Here is a 23,061-nt window from a genome sequence, read left to right as displayed (position 1 = left end):
TGAGCAAAAGGGAACAGAGAATAAGGAAGAAAGACTGATGTTACCAAAGATCTGAGGAGGAAGAAAACTCAGATAAAGACTCTGAGCATAAATGGATATACCAACAGGGAAGAGCGATGTTACTAACAGAAAGGAATATGGCCTCTAGATCAGCTAAATGAGTCCAGGTATCTATGAGTAAAGGTAAAAGGGAAATGAACCAATACATCATGAGGCAGTCAGGGGGCGCCATAGTGCACAGATGGGCAGGGATGCAGTCAGGAAGACATGGGATCAAATCCAACCTTAGATACTGAGTAGCTGTGCCACCCTGGGCAAGTCACTTAACTTGTTTGCCTCAGTTCCCTCATCTGTAAAATTGGAATAATAATAGCACCTGCCTCCCAGAGTTGTTGTGATGGTCAAATGAGACAATGATTGTGACATGCTCAGCAAAGTGCCCGGCACAGGGTGAGCATTATGTAAGTGTGGGCTATTATTATTATGATGTTGATGAAGCAAAGGACCGTAGCAGTGTGTGTGTGTCTGTGTCTGTGTATGTATGTGTGCGTGCATGTGTGTGCATACATGTGTATGTGTGTACATGTGTGCATGTGTATGCGTGTGCATGTGTGCGTGTGTATGCATGCAGTGTGCATGTGCGTGTGTATGTGTACGTGCATGCATGTGTACATGCATGCATGTGTGTGCATGTATGTGTGTGCAAGTGCATGTGTGTGCATGTGCATGCATGTATGTGTGTGAGTGCATGTGTGCACGCATGTGTATGTGTGTGCGTGCATACGTGCATGTGTGTGCATGCATACACACGTGTGTGTGTGTGTGTGTGTGTGTGTGTGTGTGTGTGTGTGTGTGTGTATTCCCAAGAGAGCGTGGAACCCCAGCAGGATGTTCCCAAATGGTTTAAAAAAGAAATAAGAATTGTGAAAGCAGAATTTATGGCCCGCACAGCACATATAATTGGCAGAATAGAAAAAATTGAATCCATCGTGGCAAGAATCACCAAAGAGAGGAATTGGGAATGCAGGTGCAAATATACAGAAGCAAAGGCTAATCTAGGAGAGAAGCAAAAAAACAACCATGTTCCAAGAAAACATGATCTACAGACAAGCAGAAACTATTGACCTTGCAAACAGGATGCAGAGAAACAACCCAAGAATCAGAACACAAAAAGCTTAAGAAAAAATCTGATAATAATAAAAATAAAGAAAGAAAATCTGATGATAATAAGTGATCAGCAGAAACAATATAACTGTCCAGAACTTTGGAACACAGTGGTGGTGTGACCCTGAGTAAATCCGGCAAGCTCTACGCCTCAGTGTTTTCAGAGCCACTGGGAAAAAGATGCCATAAGACTTTTTTGGACCTGGCCAACATGGGAATTTGTTTTGCTTGACTATGTACATTGTTACAAAGATTTTGTTTTTTTCAGGGGGGAGGGAGGGGAAAATACCTGATCATTTTTTCAAAAAGAAGGCATTGTAAGTATTCCCAAAGAGCCAGATAATTATGAGTTGCCCCGGCTGCTGTTACTAATATCTCATGCTTCTCTTTTTGGTTGGGGTTCAGATAGAAACGGTCCAATGACAAGTTGCTATCCTGCTAATATTCTTTGCTAATTATATTGATATTGATAAATATTATGGATAACAGTTATTGCTATTATTAATAATAGAAATGATATGTATCACTGTTGCATGGAGTATGGGCTATCCAGATGGAGGCATTTAGTTCAGCTGAACAGAGGATGGGAACAACGTAGCACAGAAGGCAGGACACCTGAGCTCCTCTCCTGGCTTTGCCACCCACTCACCTGGCCCAGGGCCCAAACCACTGAGCTAATCATTTCCACCCCTCCAGATGATGTCATAGTCTTCCCTCCCAGCTCAGCACTGACTCTTAAGGAAGGAAAGAACCAGAAAAGCACCAAGATGGTGGGGTTTTGTATGTTACCCATTCCAAGCTGGCTCCCTCTTCGCCCTGCTGAGTCTGGGTCACCCTAAAGGCCAAAGACAGATCTGATTCCCCCTCAGTTTTTAGCAGTCAGTCCTGCCTTACTCACTAACCTATGTCTGGGGCTTTTCAGTCAATAGTCAAGAAACATGTTTGAAGCACCTACTATGTGCTTGGCAAGAGGAATACAAGTGCCTTTATGTGAAGATGCCCTCCCCTACCCACAGTAAAGGAGGCACCTCCTCTCCTCCTTTACACCAACATCCTCCATTGGGTACACCATATGATCTCCTACTTTATTTTTTGTAGTCCTCCCCACCACCAGTGCCCTCCTCTCTTAGGAGCTGTATCAAAGTGGGAAAACCTCCCCTGAAAGCAGATGAAAGCCCTTCTCCTCCCAGTGCCCCTTCAGAAATGGGCCTCAGGACATTCCTAGGGCCTGAAGGGTAGGAGACCTATGTGTTTGAGAAGATCGAGATTAGGGAGACCGAGAAAGCAATTTCAATACGATAAATGAAATGTAAGCAAGTGTTACCCACTGCAATCGAGACAGCACTTATGACGGCTCCCAGGTAACCCTGGATGAACTTGGATGCAGGCAAAGGCTGAAAAAAAGAAAGAATTTCTAGCTTGGCACCTGGAACCTTGGAGAGCAGATATGACATCGTCATCACATCATCATCATTTTACATTTGTAAAGCCCTGGTCATACGTGACCTCATTTGAGTGTCGCAATAACCCAGTGAGGTAGGTACCATGGAGGGACTACATTGTCCCCATTTCTCAGATGTGTAAGTGGAGGCTCAGAAAGGGCGATTTGCCCTGGGTTACTGGGCTTGCAAACATCAGAGGTCGCATGGGAGCCCAAGTCTGTCTTGACTCTCAGTCAAGACACAAAGTACAGCATAGGAGAATGGGAAAGAGCTAGCAGAAATCAAAATCTAAGTTCAGGCCACTCCTAGAGATGGACCTGTGGGGGACACAAAGGTACAATGCCATGGAGAGAGTGCTAGACTTGGAGCCCAAGGTCCTGGATTCAAACCCAGCTTCAGTGGTGTTCTATCCACTAAGGGGGGCTTTCTCTTATCAGTGTCAGAGATAACATGAGCTAATTGGTTAATATTAATGACAATAGCTGACATTATCATAGTGTCATAGATTTAGAATTAGAAGGAACCACAAAGGTCAGCTGGTCTAATCCCTACCATTTACAAAAGAAGAAACTGAGGCCCAGAGATGTGGCTTGACCAAGGTCACACCACTAGTTGAGTGGAAGAGCTGGGGTTCAAATCCAGTGCTCTTTCCAGACAGTAGATAGCAGAGCCTAAATGTGAACCCTGGCTCTCTGACCCCAAATCTCTTTCCACTGTTCCTCACAAGTAGTACCACAGGGGCAGCTGGGTGGTACAGTGCATAAAGCACCGGCCTTGGAGTCAGAAGGACCTGAATTCAAATCTGACCTCAGATGCTTGACACTTACTAGCTGTGTGACCTTGGCTAAGTCACTTAACCCCAACTGCCCTGCCTCCCCCCTCCAAAAATAGAAAAAAAAAACACAAAAAATCAAGTAGCATCACACACCTCCATATACTCTTGGAGTCCTGACACTGTCACACTCTTCTTCACAATGAAGAAAATACCTGACAAATTCATTTCTTCTAAGGAGTTAGGGACTTAATATGTTACCCTCTCCCAGGAAGAAGTGGGCTAAAGAGAGTAAAGGTCAATCCAAAGGAATAAATCACTAATGGTGGAATCTTAGGCATCAGTGTACAGAAAGAGAGGGATGACTTCCACAGCATAGTAAGAAAGAAGCAAGTATTCCTCAGCCTACCCGCAAGGCTGGTCTTGCCCAGGAGCCAAAGTTGGCCCCATTGGCCCTGCTGTCCCCATAGCCACGGCAAGAGCAGGGCTGAGTGAGCTCACCTTGGTTGCGTTGCGGTTTGCATAGTTGACGCAGGCATTGTGACTCTGGTTCAGCCACTGCAAAGACACAAGAGCCATCAGAGAGCATCTCTGGGAAGGGCCCCTCCCCGCCATGACCACATGGGCCAACCAAGCAGCAGTGTGTGTGTGTGTGTGTGTAAATTCTGTGGAAATAAAACAACTGGGGGGAAAAGGGGAGGGAGCATTGATTCAGAATGGCTAGAACATTCACTATACAAGTAAGAAAAGCTTGTTGCAGTGTAAGAAACAACCAATACAAGGAATTCAAAAACAAGTGTGGGAGATCAGACCTGTAGGAATTAAATGCAGAGGAGACAAGAAAGCAAACAAGCATTTATTGTGTACCTACTGTGTGCCAGACAGTGTGTTAAGTAAGCCCTTTATAATTATTATCTGAGTCTTGGGAGGTAGGTGCTATTATCTAGTATTCACAGATAAGGACATTGAGACAGGCAGAGGTTAAATGACTTGTTCAGGGTCACACAGCTAGTAAATGTCTGAGGCTAGCTTTGAACTCAGGTCTTTCTGACTCCAGGCCTAGCATTCTATCTACTTCACCACCCAGCTGAGCAAAGATTACACAGCTACTGAGTGTCTAAAGCTGGATTTAAACCCTGATCTTCCTGACTCCACAGCCATCCAACTGAAACTCTTTCTGCCAAAGCAGATCATCAATTACTTTGCAATTTATGTTCAATTTATTGTCTGAAGGTAATGAGCGGTTAACTAACTTCCTCAAAGCGGCCCAGCAAATACCCATCAGAGGCAGGACCTGAGGCCAGGTGCTCCTGCCTCTAAGGCCAGCACTCTACCTACTCCACCACACCTGTGAAATTACATGCCAAAAGTCACACAGGTAGTAAGCATCAGAGCTGGGATTTGAACCCAGGGCCTTTGCCCCCAGAACCAAGGCTCTTTGTCCTTGTTCTCCTGGTTCTGCTCTCCTTGCTCACATGAGCTCATGCACTCCTTCCCACCAAGCTCAGAGTCCTTTGGATTTGCTGTTTCCTACAATGCCCTAAGAATCCACACTCTCATGCACCACAGCCGGCTCAGCCGGTCCCCAACTAATGGGCTCTCACGGTGTTTCCAGGCATTTTGCTGCCACAGAAAAGTTTTGAATATTTTGGTCTTATCTGGGGCCTTCCTTGCTTTCTTGGTACATGAGTACCAAGGTGGTGCTCAATAAATGTTGAACTGACTGAACTCCTTTCTCAGGGCTGGCGGACATGAAATCACAGGTCTTGAATGTCTTAAAAATAGCACAGCTGGCAGAAGAGTGGGTACTTCTAGGAGACTAACTGGAAACCCCTCAGCCTCAATTTCTTTAGGGGAGTCAGGCCCTGTACCCCACTACACACACACACACACACACACACACACACACACACACACAGAGTTAATTCTCAATTAGCTGCAAGAGAGCTAAAGCCTAAACTACCCAAAAGAAAGACTTAGAAAAAACGATCACACCTGGTTTTGTAATGCATTTGTAAAATGATTGGCGAAGAGAGGTAGCCCAGGTGGTGCTGAGGGGGTAGGGGAGACAGCCTTACCTTCCTCATTAGTTACAGCTTGGGCTGAAAGTCAGATGAGTCTGCCTTCCCTAAACCTGTACTGACTGTGAGGGTGAGACTGTGTGCAATGAGGGACCTGCTGCTCCAAATGTGTATTCTGCCTCTAAATGGGAGCCTGGGGGCTGGAGGAGCCTCAGGAGGGAATTCGATCCAAACCCCTGCCTTCAAGCAGCAGCGCATGGATGGGTCAAGATAACACTTAATGGAGAGAAAGAGACAGACAGAGAGAGAGAGAGAGAGAGAGAGAGACGGAGACAGAGATGGAGAAAGAGAGAGGGAAAGAGACAGAAACACAGAGAGAGATGCAGTGAATAGAGTGCTGGGTCTGGAGTCAGAAAGACTCATCTTCCTGAGTTCAAATTTGGCTTCAGATGCTTACTAGCTGTGTGACCCTGGATAAGTCATTTAACCTCAGAGTGCTTTAGACAACCTTCTAAGACTCTCAGTTGCAGAGAAGGTGGTGACCTTCATCGGCAGGTGGAGCTGCTGCCCTATACTAACAAATTTACAAGTTCCATCATTATCCTTTTTCTAGGTACAAGCAATCTCTCCCAGCAGGCAGGCAATATGCATTTCTTAAGCACTTACTATATACCAGGCACTGTGCTAAGCCCTGGGAAAAGGTACAAGGAAAGGCAAAGACCCCCCTGCCTTCAGGAGTTGATGGTCTAGCTGAGGAGATGAAGGGAAACAACTCTGTACAAAGGGATATCTTAGCAGAAGAAAGTGCCAGCAGAGGCTAGGGACCAAGGAAAGGCCTCCTGCCTAAGGTGGGCTTGGAGGCGAGCCCTAAAGGATGCCAGGAGACAGAGGTGAGAAGGGAGAGGATTCCTGGGAGGGAGGGCAGCTGGTGCAAACAGAAGGCAGGATGATTTCCATCTTTGGGTCCCCAACAACATCTGGCACAGAGCAGGTATTTAAGCAAGGTTGGTCGACTGGTCGATTGATTTTTTTTCTCTTTAATGGGCTACAAAGAGAGGTTGTCAAACACAGTGAGAAGGGCTTCCCTGGCAGGACATTCTTAGAGCAGTATTTGTTGTTGAATCTTTGGGACCCCACCCCCGGAGGCTGAGGGTTTCTGGGAGAGAGTTACCTGCCAGAAGATGGTGGAGGCCAGGGTCTGGTTGGGCAGGAGGAGGCCGACAACCTGGAAGAGAGAGAGGAGAGAATGAAGACACTGGTGCTTCTGGTCTTTGGGATTGAGGGCTCTGGCTTTTAGAGAAGGGGTCAGGGAGGCCTCTGAAAGCCCCTCCTCCCACACCTTCACCTGGGGAAGACCCAGTATTAAAATACAAAGAACCCTGCCCTTTTAGCCATGAAAGTGCGGGTAATAAGGTTCCCCCTGTTTCTGATGACTTCTCCTGAGGAGTAAATGGGGTAAGGCATGTGAACATTATATGTAAAAGTATGGCCCAAATGCAAAGGGAGGAGGGGCATAACTCATTATTTAGAATAATTTATTCACAATAATTGTTCCAAGGTTTAGCTGCTTAACCAGGATGTCATTGGTTTTGAAATGATATGATGAAAGATGTCGTGATGAAATGATCAAAGATGGCAGCTGTAAGAAATGGGAGGAGGGGTTTTGTTTCCACAGAATTGAAGGTGTACCTTTCCCCCTCCCCCACCCCAGCTTTAGCAGAAACCAGGCCTCAGGTCGGTCAGGTGAAATGTCAGAGGCTTGTACACATGGTTGAATGAGCCATTTGAGGAGGGCATGAGGTAGGCAGTCAGGGGGTTGTGTCTGGCCAATGAAGAGCCTGGCAGGAGATTCAAGGTGAGGGTCTATTAAAGGATTGGCGGCCATCTGAGTCCTTTGTGCTTTCTCCTGTACTCTGTTCAGGGGAGATACCCATTTATTCAGGGGGAATAAATGTAAATTATAATTAAAATGTTCCTGACTTCCCAACAAGTCTTGCTTATTCCTAGACAATGTGAGTATGTTTCTAACAGCAGTCGTTCCAGTCTTGCTCAACTCCTCATGACCCCATTTGGGCTTTTCCTGGCAAAGATACTAGAGTGATTTACCATTCCCTTCTCCAGGTCATTTTACAGATGAGAAAGCTGAGGCAAACAGGGTTAGGTTAGGCTTGCCCAGGGTCACACAGCTAGTAAGTATCTGGGGCCAGACTTGAACTCAGGAAGCTCCAGGCCCAGCATGCTATGCACTATGGCGCCATCTAGCTGCCCTGTGATGAAAGACAGCTAAAAGATATATGATCTAAAGGCCAAGCTGACCTAATGAGCAGCTGCTGCTGGTGGCGGTGGTAGTGGTGCAGCAGCAGATAGAGCACTGGGTCTGGAGATAGAAGACCTGAGTTCAAATCCAGCCTCATACACTCACTGGTTATGAGACCCTAGACAGATCACTTTTACCCTGTCCCAGTTTCCTCAACTCTAAATTGGGGATAACAATAGCACCTGTGTCAAGACCAAATGAGACAGCTTTGGTTAAAAAAAAAAAACAGCTTAGCACACTGCCAGGCATGTAGTAGGCATGATATAAATTCTAATTCCCTTAATGTCCAAGTTGGCCTGATAATCTTGACATTAGCCACTAGAGTCTGGCTGATGCATGCATCGATGAGGAAGCATGTAACTAATTGGTTTGTAAATTAACCTTACAGATATATTTGAAGAACTGATAATTACCAGTCCTGAATGGTGCTTCTACTGGTAATAATCCTGAAAATTTGTATTTGTCCTAATGAGATAGGCCATTAACGTAGCCTTTGGTGGAGGTCAAGATTAACTGGCTGATCTCGACCTCAGCCAGTGTTTGGAATTGTAACAGATGCTTCCATACATATGACAATTTCACCTTTCGCCTGTGTTTGGGTGCCACGTACCATATACAAAATACAATCGCATATGGGGAAAACTTGTACAGCCTCATACACATATTGACTTATTTATTATTCTGATACATAAAATTGCTCTCTTGGCAAGAATTTTCCACAAGAACAAGTGTAAACATCCAATACTGTATAGTACGTCAAACCCTACACATTGTCAGCCACATTAGTAAACCATGTTTTAAACATTAAAAAAAATACTTTAAATGGCTCAGACACACACATGTACTTCTTGGCCCACGTCGGATTAAATATTGTAAGCTTAAAGCCACTTTACAACTTCTATTAGAAGATACCCTACCCTGTAATATTCAACTCCCCAACCAAAAATGAGCCTGGAAAAATGTTCTGCCTCTGAGACAGTCCGTCTGGGAGACGCTGGGCAAGTCACTTAACCTCCAGGTGCCCTAAGCAACTAGCTCTTTAAAATGTTAACTGGTAAAGAAGAAATCACCCTACTTAGTTTGAGGGCATTTCCTCCCTGAGCCACTGACATCACAAGAGAGGAATGAGCATCATGTCATCCCCCACCAGACTTGGGGGTCAGTGAAGAGATGGACCTGGTGGAAGTACAGGTTATGTGCCAGGAAGTAACAAAAGTGATGCCCCAAGATTTGAGAGGAGTGCTGAGCCTAGAGTCAGAGAATCCCAGCTGTGCCACTTACTAGCCCCTCTAGGCCTCAGTTTCCTCGTTTGTAAAAAAATAAGTAGTTGAACTACATGGCCTTCATCCTCCTAGTCTATAAAGTCACCTAAGCACAGAATGTTTGGTTGAATGCGTTAGATCAGGCACAGGAAGCCATGGAGGATTAGGAGCCACCGTAGGGAGGAGTAACCAAAGATCAATGCTAAGCCCCAATTGGGTGAGTCAATTCTCTGCAATGACCTCTATTATTTCTAGGTAGTCCCAGGCTAGATCATTGAACCACCCCAGGCTTCATCCCATCCAGCCTTGCACTAGGACAGCAGGCTGGCACCTTGCCATGTGCCCTGCTCTTCTTTGTGTATGCCCACCCTCTTCCACTTTCCACTTCTTGCTGGTGTGTGTGTATGTATTCATGTCAGCTTTGACAGTCACTGCCCAGTGGCTCTACTCACAAGCTCTGTCACTCCAAAGCTTCCTTTCCTGCCCACCACTTTCTGATACATCCCCTTCCCCTGTACCCCACAACACACACACACACACACACAGAGCACCTCCCCCAGGTGAATATAAGCTTTCTAACGGCAGGGACTGCCTCCCTTTTGCCTTCATCTCCCTGGTGCCTAGCCTAGAGTCTACCACCAAATAATGCTTGTTGATTAACAGGGTCCCAGCTCTGGAGGAGCTGAGTCTATCTGGGGATAGCAAGGGCAGCCAGGCACTGGCAGTTTTATCCCCTATTAGGCAGAAACACAGAACCATCTGCACACTCAGAGAAGAAGCAAGAGGAGATATTTTATAACTTCCCTTTAAAAAGAAAAAAAAAAGCCCAAATCTAAAATAAAGTGTTCCCTTCAGTTCTCAGATGTATATCTCTGGGTGCAATCCACCCACGCTCCCGCTCGCTGCCCTTTCCAGAGCATGGCGGGTGGGGAGGGGGGAAGGGAAGATAGATGAGAGCGGGGCAGCTTCACTGGGGCTGCAGCACAACAGGGATGGGCTTCTCCTGCCCCTGCTCTGTTGTCCAGAGTCAGAAGCTGGGGTGGGGGGAAGGCAGGGAGCTGGAGAGACCCCTGGGCTGTAAGAGGATGATGGAAATGATGTGTTGGGATAAGAAGACAAAGGAGTCAGGCAGGAGACACAGCCCAATTCAGTTCAATACAACAAGCACTTATTAAGGGCCCCTCTCAATAACTGTTTTGTAGTGATAGAAGTCTAGACTAAGCCAGGAAGCCCTGAGTTCAAATTCTCCCTCAGACACTTATGAGCTATGTGATTTGGGCACGCTACTAAATTTTCTTAGTCTTAATGTTTTAATCTGTAAAATGGGGATAATAAGAGTACCTACCTAGCAAGGTTGCTTTGAAGATCACATGAGATAATATATTAAAGCTCTTCACAAACCTTAAAGTGCTAGCTATTTTGTTAATATGTAATGATGACTTGTTACCTAGGAGTCATCCTGGATTCCTCACTATCTCTCACCCCTTATATTCAATCTGCTGTCAGGTTCTGTCAATTTTCCCTTTACAACATGTCTTATTGATTTCACCTCTACAGCCTCTCTCCTTGATTTCACCTCCACAGCCTCTCTTGATGTCACCTCTACAGCCTCTCTCCTTGATGTCACCTCCACAGCCTCTCTTGATGTCACCTCTACAGCCTCTCTCCTTGATGTCACCTTCACAGCCTCTCTTGATGTCACCTCTACAGCCTCTCTCCTTGATGTCACCTCTACAGCCTCTCTCCTTGATTTCACCTCCACAGCCTCTCTTGATGTCACCTCTACAGCCTCTCTCCTTGATTTCACCTCCACAGCCTCTCTTGATGTCACCTCTACAGCCTCTCTCCTTGATTTCACCTCCACAGCCTCTCTTGATGTCACCTCTACAGCCTCTCTCCTTGATTTCACCTCCACAGCCTCTCTTGATGTCACCTCTACAGCCTCTCTCCTTGATTTCACCTCCACAGCCTCTCTTGATGTCACCTCTACAGCCTCTCTCCTTGATTTCACCTTCACAGCCTCTCTTGATGTCACCTCTACAGCCTCTCTCCTTGATTTCACCTTCACAGCCTCTTTTGATGTCACCTCTACAGCCTCTCTCCTTGATTTCACCTCCACAGCCTCTCTTGATGTCACCTCTACAACCTCTCTCCTTGATGTCACCTCTACAGCCTTTCTCCTTGATTTCACTTTTACATCATCTCTCATCAATTTCAGCTCTGAAGCATCTCTTGTAGATTTCACCTCTACAGCATCTCTCTATCATGCCCCCTTTTCTCCTCTGACACTACCCCAACTCTGTTGCAGGCCCTTATTACCTCATGCCTGGACTATTAAAATAGCTGCTGGGGTACGAGTGGTTAGCCTGCCTCAAGTCCCTCTTTTTTCCATCCTCCATCCAGCTGTCAAATTGATCTTCTAAAAATGATCGTGTCACCCATGTCACATACCCCCATTCAATAGCAAGGTCTCTGTCCTGCTATTGGCTCCCTATCACTCCAGAATAAAATATAAAACCCTGTTTGGCATTCAAAGCTCTTAATAACCTGTCTCCCCCTCACCTCACCCCCTTCCAGCCTTCTTATACCATACATACACACACACACACACACACACACACACACACACACACACACACACACCCATACCATGCAGTCCAGTGACACTGACTCTTTGAGGATTCTCAAACAAGACACTCCATCTACAGACTCAGGCATGTTCTCTGGCTGTTCTGTATGGTAGGGATGTTCCATCTCCTCATTTCTGCTTTCTGATTTCCTTCAAGTTTCAGCTTCTACAGAAGGAAGGCTTTCCTGATCCCCTTTCATTCTGTTAGATTATTTCCTATTTGTCCTGTACAAAGCTTATTTGTACATGTTGATGGTATGCTGTCTCCTCCATTAAATTGTGAGCTCCTTGAGAACAGGGACTCCCTTTTCCCTTTCTTTGTATCCCTAGTGTTTAGCACTGTGCCTGGCACATAGTAGGTGCTTAACAAATGTTTAGTGACTATGTACTTATTTACCCTTTGCTTAAGTTTCCCAATCTATAAAATGGTAACAAATAAACAGACAAACAAATAAAGGTGATATAAAAACAAAAGATAGTAATAAAACAAAATGAATGGTCAGGATTATCTCTACCCTTAAAAGACCCTCTGATAATCTTGCCCCCACCTAATCTATCCAACAGTTTCCTTCACTGTCCTACATACATATATCATGTATTTCCACCTTCAAACTTATTAACCAGCTCCTTCTGTTCCAGGCAGGAACTGATTACAACCCACTAATGGCTATCACCATCATCATTTTCTTCGAGAGTCAGCTATGGAACACAGTTGATGAAGCATTGTAGACAGGAAGATCTGAATTCAACTCCAGCCTTAGATACTTACTGGCTGTATGACCCTAGGCAAATCAACCTCTATCTGCCTCAGTTTTTTCATCTATAAAATGGGGGAAACCATAGCACTTATGTCCCAAGGTTGTTGTGAGGATCAAATGAGAGAATATTTGTAAAGTGATTTGCAAACCTTAAAGCATTATGTAAATATTATTATTCCGGGTTTTTTATTAAAGGCCCATTTCTGTGACCACTCTATGGACCTGGCCATTGCCTATGGAAATGTGCCATCATATCACAATCACTCCCCTTCATCTAGCACTTTCCAGGTTACCAAATGCTTTCCTCACAGCAGTGAGGAAGTTAGCACAAGTATTACTATCCATTTCACCGATGACGGAACTGAGGCTGAGAAAGATAAAGAGACTGCATCCCAAACCCAGGCCTCTGACCCCAGATCCAGCCATGCTTTGCACTCCGCTTCACTGTCTCCCTCAGTATTTGTACAGGTTGTTATTTGAGCCCAAACTCAAAAGTTCACATTTGTTTTTAATCAATTTCAGCTCACTGATTTCAGTAAGGATAACAACAACTAACATAGTGCTTGAAGGTTTGCAAATTGTTCCACATGTATTCTCTAATTTAATTCTGCACTCTAGCCTGAAAAAGGTAGTTTGAACAGATATATTTGATCAGTATGCTTTCTTTGTTTTCCTCTAAGGACAGGAATAAAAAATTAGAATATGAGAAGGCAGATTTTAGCTAATTGAACAAAACAAAATTTCATTTAAAAAGTTCGGAAGAGAGAACCTTGTCTAGGGTTCTATTAGATAAAGTGTTACAGGCAAACTTTGAACTGGGTTTCCAACAGTAGGGCTAGGTGGTTAGCCAGTCACAGACATGTTCTTGGCCTCAGTTTCCTCACCTGTCAAATGGGGACAAAACTTGCTATACTGACCTTACAGATAGAGGAACTTGGATCTGTGGATGCTGAGTAATTGCCCAGTGTCACCCAGGTAGGATGGTGTCAGAGGTAGTTTTTGAATCCAGATCCTCTGATTCTTTCTACTATACCAAGGTGCTACAAATCATTCTGCCAGTCCTTCGACTTACGAATGTCCAACCATAGGCTAGGTATGTGAAAGATAGTCAGGTCTCCATTCCCAGGGCCCCTGTGTGGCCAGTTGGGCACATGGCTGGTACATACATCTCATAGGCTGAAGACTCTATGGCCTTATTTTCTTCTGGGTGCCATGACACCCTCAAGCTCATCCCTAAATCCAAATCCCATCTTTTTTTGGGGGGGGGAAGGCAGGGCAATTGGGGTTAAGTGACTTGCCCAAGGTCACACAGCTAGTAAGTGTGTCAGGTGTCTGAGGCCTGATTTGAACTCAGGTCCTCCCGACTCCAGGGCCAGTGCTCTACTCACTGCACCACCTAGCTGCCCCCAAATCCCATCTTTTTAATACCACCAGTCTACCAGGGGTGTTGTTTGGCTGTGAGATGTAGAACCCAATGACCAAAGAACTGAAAATTTTAAACTCACAGAAATCAATGGAGACATGGTAGGTATGGGTCACATCCTACAGTCACCAAGGAATTGTGGAGGAGCAGTAGGCAAGATGGGCAGGTACACATCGGTTGTGATCTGCATCATGGGAGGGACTAGCCTTCTCAAAGAGATCCAATCCATCAAAGCCCAGGCACTGAGCAAATTCAGAGTATGAGACAGTCCACTTCCAGATCAGGCATGCTAATTACAGTTTTAGGAGAATAGCAAATGAAGTGAAGTGTTAACGCTTGGAGAAGGAGCTTTCAGGACAGGGGGTAAGAAAGAAAGGGGCAGTGGAGCCTGAGGCTCTAGGTTTGAATTCTTGCCCAGTCATTTAAAACCGGTGTGATTGGGACGAGTCATCAAACCTTTCTGGGTCTCAGTTTCCTCACCTGTAAAATGAAGAGATTTAGCTCTGAGGCCCCTTCCAACTCTACAGATATGGCCATATGATCCTTGGGAAGGGACTTTGAATTATCTAACCTATAAAGGAGGATGAGAGGGGAAGATGAGGAAAGGGGAAGAGGAAAAGAGGGGAAGAAGAGATGGAGAGAGGGAAAGAAGGGAAGAAGGTGAAAGGAGGAGAGGGGAAGAAGAGGAGGAGAGGGAAGGAGATGGAGAAAGAGATTGTATACAAAATAAAATGGCTAGGTTCCCTTTCCAATGGGGACATGATGGGAACAACCATGACTAAGCTGAAGCAGGTAGAATTTATATCAGATACAGCGGAAGGGCTCTCAGATACAAGAATGAGTGACCCAAGGAAAACATGGAATCAGTAGTGCAATTGTCAGAGGCAGAGTGTTGTAGCAGAAAGACTGCTAGATACAGAGGGAGGACGACCTAGGCTTGGCTCTCACCTCTGACACCTGCTGTGCAACCATAAGTCATAGTAATTTAACCACTCAGAGCCTCAGTTTTCTCATGTGTAAAATGGAATGCCTACCTCAAAGTCTTATGAGAGACTCAAATGACTGCGTGCATGTGAATCAGACTACCTGTTACTTATCACAATTTCATTTGATTCTCACACTAGCTCTGTGAGATATTTGCTGCCTTTAGTGTATACGTACTACACCTCCATTTTATGAATGAAGAAACTGTGCCTCAGAGAGCTGAGCTTGGGATCATGTAGCTAACAAAGGTCAGAAGTGGGATTCGAACCTGGGTCTCCATAATGTGTATTCTAGCTGGTTGTGGCAGAGAGGGGAGGAGAAACAAGAAATAGGGAGACACAAAATAAATACAATCCAAAGCCCTTGTCTCAGGGAGATATAAGCCTGGTCCTCAGGGAGTCACTATTCTGATGGGAAAACCTGTCCCTGCCCTCAGAGAGCTCTGAGTCTGATAGGATGTTTGGGGAGATCTTAATCCAAAGAGGTGATACAGGCTAATGATCTCACCTTTGGGAGAGCTGCCACCCCCACTATTGCCCAGGAGATGGCAGCCTGGAGTAGAGAGACCACTAGATCTAGAGTCAGAATATCTTACCTACTGATTACCTATGTGACCTCAGGTAAGTCAATTAGCCAACCTGGGCCTCAGTTTTCTTATTTGTAAAACAAAAGGGTTGGACTTTATGATCATAGGCTGTATTGAGATGCATAGTGTCCAGAACCTAAATAGCAACTGTCCCACCGTCCTCTGCTCTGGTCAAATCCTATGTGGTCATTAGGTTCAGTTCTCAGTTTCATACTTAAAGAGGCTCATGGACCAGCTGGGTGAGATCCAGAGGAGGGGAGCAAGAAAGATGAGGAGTGTACATCCTGCCCCGGAAGGATCAGGGATGTCTGGCCTGGAGAATGGAAGGTATGAGTCTCAAAGACAGTCATATGAAAGAGGGATTAGCCTTGCTCTGCTTGGCCACAAAGGAAGGAATTAGGAACAATAGTAGACACTCAAGAGAAACATTTAGGATAGATATCAGACAAAGCTTCCTAACAATGAGAGCTATGCAAGGGAATAATGAAAGGGACTCCTTACTCCAGAAGTATTCCAGAAGAGGCCAGATAATTATTTATCAGGAATGTCCTAAGAGGAGATTCATGGTGAGGTACAGAATGGGGCTCAGGTCCAACCCAACTGAGTCTAAATGGGCTCAAAAGTCCTTCTCAACTCTACAATCCCACGAAAAGGACAGTAGTTCCTATACAAAAGGATACCGAGTCAGCCCCAGGCAACTTTATGTTTTCACTCCACCTCATCCCCCATAGCCAATCAGTTGCCAAGTCTTGTCAATTCACATGGCTACCAACCAAGATTGGGTCCTCATCACCACTCACCTCGACTATTGAAATAGCTTTCCAATTAAGTTCTCTGCCTTCAGTCTCTCCCCTCTCCAACCTGCTCTTAACATAGCTGCCAAAACAGTATTCTTAAAAGACAGAAATGGCCATGTCACTCCCCCTGCTCAAGAAGGTCCAGTGGCTCACTATTGCCTCTTATGTCAAATATAAGCTGCTTTTTGGACCTTCACCTCCAGCTTCCAACCTGCCTATTGGGATTTGTTACACATTCCATACCACACACACTATGGTCTAACCAAACTGGCTTATTTGCTGTCCCTCACACCTAACATGCCTTCTCCTGTCTGCTTTTGCACAGGCTGTTCCCCTGACCTGGATCATACTTTCTTTTCACTTCTGCCTTGGGAGAATCTTTCCCTCAAGGCACTGCTCAAGTACCACCTCCTACTTGAGGCCCACCCTACTCTTTCTGGCTGCTAGTTCCCGCTCTCCCCTGCACCCCCCCCCCCCCCCCCGCCATTACCTTCTATTTATTTGGTATATACTTATGTGCAAGTACTATTTCCTCTGGGAGAATGAGTGTCTTGGGGGCTGGTCCAGCTTCATCTTTGTCATTGTATTCCTAGCACTGAGCAAAGTATCTCACCCATAGTGGGTACTTAATACATGCTTGTTGATTGATCAAAGTCTGACAACAGAGTCATCAGAGCAGAGAGGGATTGGTCAGGGAAGATGTCCAGGAGGAGGGGACTTTTGAACCAGACCAGCCGCACAAATGAAGAATCCCCAAACCATTCGGCTTGCAGCATCGGACTGGCTGCCGTGCTTATGTATAAATTGGGATCACTTCACTATACACCCAAAGGGGAAAAAAAAGTTTCCATCTTCAAATGTTAAGCTTAAAATAAGGTACTACATGGGTGCCAGCTGATCTGTGAAATCTGCTGAGTAAACTGGCAGCGTCCTCCGGAGAAAACCAGCCTGTTTCTCCCTGGCTTTCAGGAGTGAGTGTGGAAGGGGGTGGGAGGGAGACAGAGGAGAGTGACTCTGGGGCAAGGCAGTCCAATGGATGGCCCCCAGCAGGCCAGGAAGGAAGTGAAGGGCTGGACCGAGTGGAGAGCATTGCTCACCAGGGCAGGAGGCAGCTTGGGCTCCTCTTCCAGAGGTATAATAATGAAGGCAGAACCTGCCTCTCCAGCCTCACTCATGCCCAGCCCTACAGCATCCAAGGAGAGCTAGCTTTCTGTCACATTCATCTCCATCCCCACATCTATTTCTTTGCAAGCATTTCTGGTGCCTTCTTCATGGGTAAATATATCCTTCCTCCTCCAGCAGAGCAGGGGCTCCCTGAGGACAGGAGCTGTGTCTCCCCTATAAGACCAAGGGCTCCTGGAGGGTGGGAACTGTCTCACCTCCAGCAGACTAGTGCCCCTCCCATCAACTCTGAGAGCCAAAATATCTGCATCTCCTCACCCTGTGCCTAGCCTAGCACACACACACACACACACACACACAGAGAGAGAGAGAGAGAGAGAGAGAGAGAGAGAGAGAGAGAGAGAGAGAGAGAGAGAGAGCTACACTGATGTTGCCTTTCTCTCAATTAGGGCTTTATTGTCTGGATCCCATACACCACAACCAGACCCCTGATCACACAAGCCAGTTCAACACATATGTAATGAGCACCTGCTGTGTTCAGGGCTCTGGGCACCAAAAGATATATGTAGCCCATCAGCTCCTTGAGGGCAGGGGGGCTGGGATTGTGTCTTTTGCTTGTTATATCCCTAACAGTACACTGGGCATAGTAGGTGTTCGGTAGATACTTCTTGAGTCAATGGATGGATGTTTGTTGAACCCAGTTCTCAAAACATTTAATTTCTGTATTCCAGGAAGAGTGGTAGGTACTAGGAAGGACAAGACATGAGCACAAGCATTTATTAAGTACCTACTGTATGCCAGTCATTGTGCCAAGCACTTTACAGATATTATCTCATTTGATCTTCACATTTGGGTTTTTCATGACAAAGATACTGGAATGGTTTGCCATTTCCTTCTCCAGCTCAGTTTACAGATGAGGAAACTGAGGCAAAGAGGGTTAAGTGACTTGCACAGGGTCACCCAGTAGTAAGTGTCTGAGGCCTGATTTGATGGTCTGGAACTCTACCCACTGTACCACCCAGCTGCCAGTGCTCTATCTGCTTCACCATGTAGCTGGGGATACAATGACAAAAATAACATTGTGTGTCCACAAGAAGCTTCTGTTCTGCATCGGTGGGGAAAGCATACACAAATATGTAAACACAAAGTCAGTGAAAAAGAGAGTGGGGCTGGAAAGGCTTCCCAAGGGTAAGAGAAACAAAAACAAGTATTCTGGGAGGTGCAGATGAGTTGGGAATGAATCACTGGCATGAGGAATGGCTACGGGTAAACGCACAGAGGTGAGGTGGAATGGTGAGTATGGGGAGCAGCTGGTAGTTCAGTTTGGCTGGAATGTAGAGTATGTGAACAGGAGTCATGTGAATGAAGCCTGGAAAAGTTGGAGCCAGACTGCAGGGGACCTGAAATGCCAAGCTGAGGAATTTACATTTTTCCTCCTCTGGCTATAGGAAGCCATTAAAGGCTTTAGAGAAGGGGAATGACACAGTCCCGCCATCCTGTACTCAAAGACTGTACAGTTTTCTGAGGATGAGGACCACATCTACTCTTTTTGTTTTCCCCACAGGGTCTAGGAAAAGCCTACACCTACAGTAAGTTCACAAAGAGTACTGGTTGGATTCATGATGGGTAAGAACCTTGGGGGGTTCTTATATAATGGCGGCTGGAAGGCAGGCTTGCAAGATACTTACAATGGGTGTTCCAAAGGGGATGTAACCTGTAGGACAGAGGGATAAATAAGCAAGTCAGTGCCTCATGCCTACTTCCTGAGCACTCTCAGATGAAGAACCTGGGCAGTGATGACAAGCCCAAGAGCTCCTCTGAGAATCAGTCTGGGTTTTCCATTCTAAACTGACCTTTCTGGGCTGAGATCTACCCTGGACAGCAACAAGAGGGATCGAAGGACATTGGGAGGCAAGGCACCATGTAGCTCAAATACTTTTCCTGCCATATACTCCTTACCCCACTCTTCCATCGTACATGTAGGATATGCAGCTTTCTCCAGAGGCACAGGAGGGAGCAGAATACCTCCCCTAATCTGGCCTCCCCTGCCCTCCTGCCATATCGTTCCCCTCTCCAGCCAGGCCAGTCTATTCCCTAGGACCTCCGGGCCTTGGCCTCACAGAATTCCCTCAGCCTAGAATGTGCTTCACCCTTACCCCCTCTCCCAAGGCTGCTCTTAGCCAAAGTCATTATCTTGTCGTAGGTTCAGAGATGGCAAGGACCTTAGAGAATATGTCATCTGAACCCCTCATTTTATAGTCGGAGAAACTGAGGGCCAGAGAAAATCAGAATTAGGGTGTATCATAATGCACAGATTTAGAACTAAATGGACCCTTAGGGTCCATGGAGACCAACCGTTGAGGAAATGAAGGCCCACGAAGGGGCTAGCCCAAGTCACTTCAAGTAACTAGCCCAAGGTCCCAAAGGCATCAAATGTCAAGGTCAGGATTAGAACCCAGGTCATCTGACTCCAGTGCCTACACAGGATGATGTAATGAATACAGCCCCGGCTAGGAGTGAGGAAGACCTAGGTTCAAACCCTACTATAGATACTCATCCGAAGGCAAGTGATTTAACCTCTCTGTGCCTCTGTTTCCTCCTATGTAAAATAAGAGAGTTGGACTCAGTGCCCTCAAAGGCTCCTTCTGGGGCGCTAAGATCTCATGACTTGGCCAAGATGGCACAGGTGGTGACTAGCAGAGTTGGCCCTGAAACCTACCTCCTTCCGGCCCAACACCTTTTCCATCCAAACGTTGTCTGTCCTCGGTTGTTGTTTGTCCTTCATTCTGAGGCCCTGCTGTTGAAGGAAGCCTGCCCTGCCCTCCCCAATAAATCCAGCAACACTGGTTTCCTCCTGCTCTGACCCCTAAAACCATACAGGTTCTGGCTATGCAAATTTAACCCTCCCATTGTATGAGGTGATCCTTGAGGGTAGAGACATGTCTTCTCTTCCCCCTTCCCCTCTAACAAAATGAGTCCCTCTGCTCCATGAAACATAGGTCAAATCTTCCCTATTCCAGGAAGCCTTCCCTGATTATCCCAACTGAACCCATGCATCATAGCAACACTGCATTCATCCAGAAATGGGTTCTTCTATATAAGTGAGCTCTAGAGACAATTAAGCGCCAAGACTTTTCCATTTTAGCCAATTTCAAAGGTACTGACTCCTTGCCTTTTTGTTGTTGTTGTTGTTAATAATTTGTCTTCTTAAAAAGAGTACTGTGGGTCGGTCAGTTGGATCCTTTCTGGGTTGCTTTACAAAGTAATCCCTCTGAGAATGATGACCAGTGGAAATAGCATTGACTGGGGCAGAGGACAAAGAAGGGATCACAGTTGATCTGGGCCGCTACTTCCAGGAGGACTTCCTGGAGAGGGTATTGGACAGACTGTGAAAGAAGGGCAAACCCAAAGAAGACGTAAGAGATGGGGGTCCACCGGTGTGGGATGCTGCCTATAACATTCAACTTTTGTGATGTGTTCACTGGTTTTCCTGAACTTTAAAAAAAATTTTCTTTGTTCAAAGAGGTGGCTTTTTGGGAGAAGGCAAAGGGCAGGATACAGGCAGAGGACGCTGGTAAATGTTTAACAACTGGCTATTACATATGCACACACACACCCATAACCCACTTTTAAATCTGCATAATCAACATTTTTCCCTCACTTTCTTAAGTCTAAGCAATCAGCAATAAATAAATAAATTAAGCCCTGATTTGTGGCATTTGTCAATTTCCAAGGTGTAAATGCATACACTGAAAATTCAACAGATCTTATGGTTATGGGCAGAGGACTGTGCTTGCCCCCAGGGCACATAGATCTAACATGTCCCTGGTGGCAGCCAGGATATGGATGTCATTGTATGGATGCTGACAGTAGGAAAACCAAAGGGGACAGAAAGGGTGGTACGGGGGAGGGGGGGAAGTTGGCTCTGTTAGAGGATCTGGATTCAAATCCTACCTATCACATACTATCTATGCCCCTTTTAATGTCCCCATCTGCATGAGGCAGTTGGTCTAGATGACCTGAAGTGATGACCTTTGAAACTCTAGGGCTAGAAGGCTTTGGCTTCACAGGTGAACAGACAGCTCCCTGTGGGCTTACCTGACATCCTGAAAGGCATGAAGATCTTCTCATTGGTATCCGGGTGTAGGATGGCCTGCGAGACAGTCAGGAGACAGCACAGCATTGAGACTAGGGTGAGTTCGGGTAGGGCTGGGGTTAGGGGTAATGAGGGGGACACGTCAGTGGAAGAAGAGGGTAGAAGAGATGGAATTCTCCAAAGAAAACACAAATGGCCAAGCACAGCAAAGTGGGCCCTTCTATCCTGAACTCGTTCATGTGACAGTGAACAAATTCAGGCCACTTAGAGCTTACCTTCTTTGGACCCTCCCATACTATCCATAGAGCCAAGCTCTGGCCAGAGCTCCTTGGGTGCACAACACTGATTTATTACATGGGCTCTGACCCCAGCAGAAGTGACTAGAGGCAGTATCTGGGTTATCCCAACTATATTCATTCACCCCTTTCCAACAGAAGCAAAGAGAGGAAATTCACAATAAGCCTCATGGACACTCATGGGAGGGGCACTGAGCTTCTTCAGGAAATCCCCATTGTGATCTGGAAGGGAATTCACGAGAATGAGGGAGGGAAAGGTTCCATGTAGAGAAGAAGAGACTGGCCCAAAGCCAGGGATGGCCTGAGAGCTACCAGGGTGAGGGGGAAGAATTCTAAATCAAGTTACCTGCTTGATTTTCTGTGCACTCCAAAGCTGAAAGAAACAAAAAGAAGACATTGGAGTTTAACTCAGTGAGGAAGTTACAGTGTATAGTAACAAGGTACTGATACATTGACACACAGGCTGCAACGGAACCTGACACCTAAATTGTGGATCAGAGAACGAGATCCCAAAGGGACAGAATACAGCAGCTGAGCTCTCTGGCTTCCTCCAAGACCCAGCTCCACTCCCACTTGCCATAAGAGGCCTTGCCTGCTCCCCCGCTCCCAGCTCACTGCCTTCCCTCTGAGATTATCTCCCATTTTCCTGGTATATACTCTGTATGTACATAGTTGTTTGCCTGCTATCTCCCTCATCAGGCTAGGATCATCAGAGGCTGATATTTTTGCCTTTCCTTTTATCCCCAGTGCTCTGCACCCTGCCTGGCAAACAGTAAGTGCTTAATAAATGCTTGTTGGCTGAAAGAAGGAGGATGAGAAAAGTTAGCCTTCTATGTCTTATCCAGTTGTAAGTCCTGATCACACAAACATTACAGACTCTAACAGCTAGAAGGGAGTCCAGAAGCCATTTTATTTTATGCCCAAGAATGGTGTCTTCATAACATGATTATCCAACCTCTACTTGAAAACCTCTAACAAAGGAGAAAACACCAGCTCCTAAGGTCATGCATTCAGTTTTCAGACAGTTCTGATTGTTAGGAGATTTTTCTTTATATCAAACCCAACTTTGCTTCTCTAATAACTTCCAGCCCTGGACCTTCATTCAAATCCCAGCTCTCTAATTTATCACCTGTAACTCTGATCAAGTCTCTTTACCTCTCTGGGCCTCAGTTTTGTCATCTGTAAAATGACAGATTCTCTCTCTCTCAAACTATCTGTCTCTCGTCTCTCCCTCTCTCTCTCTCAATCAGGCTGAAATGGCTTGCCCAGGGTCACACAGCTACTAAGTGTCTGAGCTAGATTTGAACTCAGGTCCTCCTGACTGCAGGGTCAGTGTGCTCACCTAGCCATCCTCTAAATTTTCTTTCAGCATCACTTTCAACAAAATCCAGT

The 23,061-nt window shown here is 45.9% G+C and overlaps 1 protein-coding gene across 2 annotated transcripts in view; it reads right to left on the bottom strand.

Moving 5' to 3' along the window:
• Positions 1-23,061, bottom strand: part of SFXN5 (sideroflexin 5) — a 207,510-nt gene that overhangs the window by 104,788 nt on the left and 79,661 nt on the right. For both annotated transcript variants that reach the window (XM_036751116.1, XM_036751117.1), the window contains 6 exons: positions 22,016-22,042; positions 21,376-21,430; positions 18,966-18,991; positions 6,571-6,624; positions 3,880-3,936; positions 2,493-2,558 (listed from right to left, as the gene is read on the bottom strand). In XM_036751116.1, the coding sequence (XP_036607011.1) occupies positions 2,493-2,558; positions 3,880-3,936; positions 6,571-6,624; positions 18,966-18,991; positions 21,376-21,430; positions 22,016-22,042 (285 nt within the window). The remainder of the gene's footprint in view (positions 1-2,492; positions 2,559-3,879; positions 3,937-6,570; positions 6,625-18,965; positions 18,992-21,375; positions 21,431-22,015; positions 22,043-23,061) is intronic.

The sequence above is a fragment of the Trichosurus vulpecula genome, chromosome 3 (genome assembly GCF_011100635.1).
Source record: "Trichosurus vulpecula isolate mTriVul1 chromosome 3, mTriVul1.pri, whole genome shotgun sequence".
NCBI classification, from domain to species: domain Eukaryota; kingdom Metazoa; phylum Chordata; class Mammalia; order Diprotodontia; family Phalangeridae; genus Trichosurus; species Trichosurus vulpecula.
This window is presented reverse-complemented; position numbering and strand designations above follow the sequence as displayed.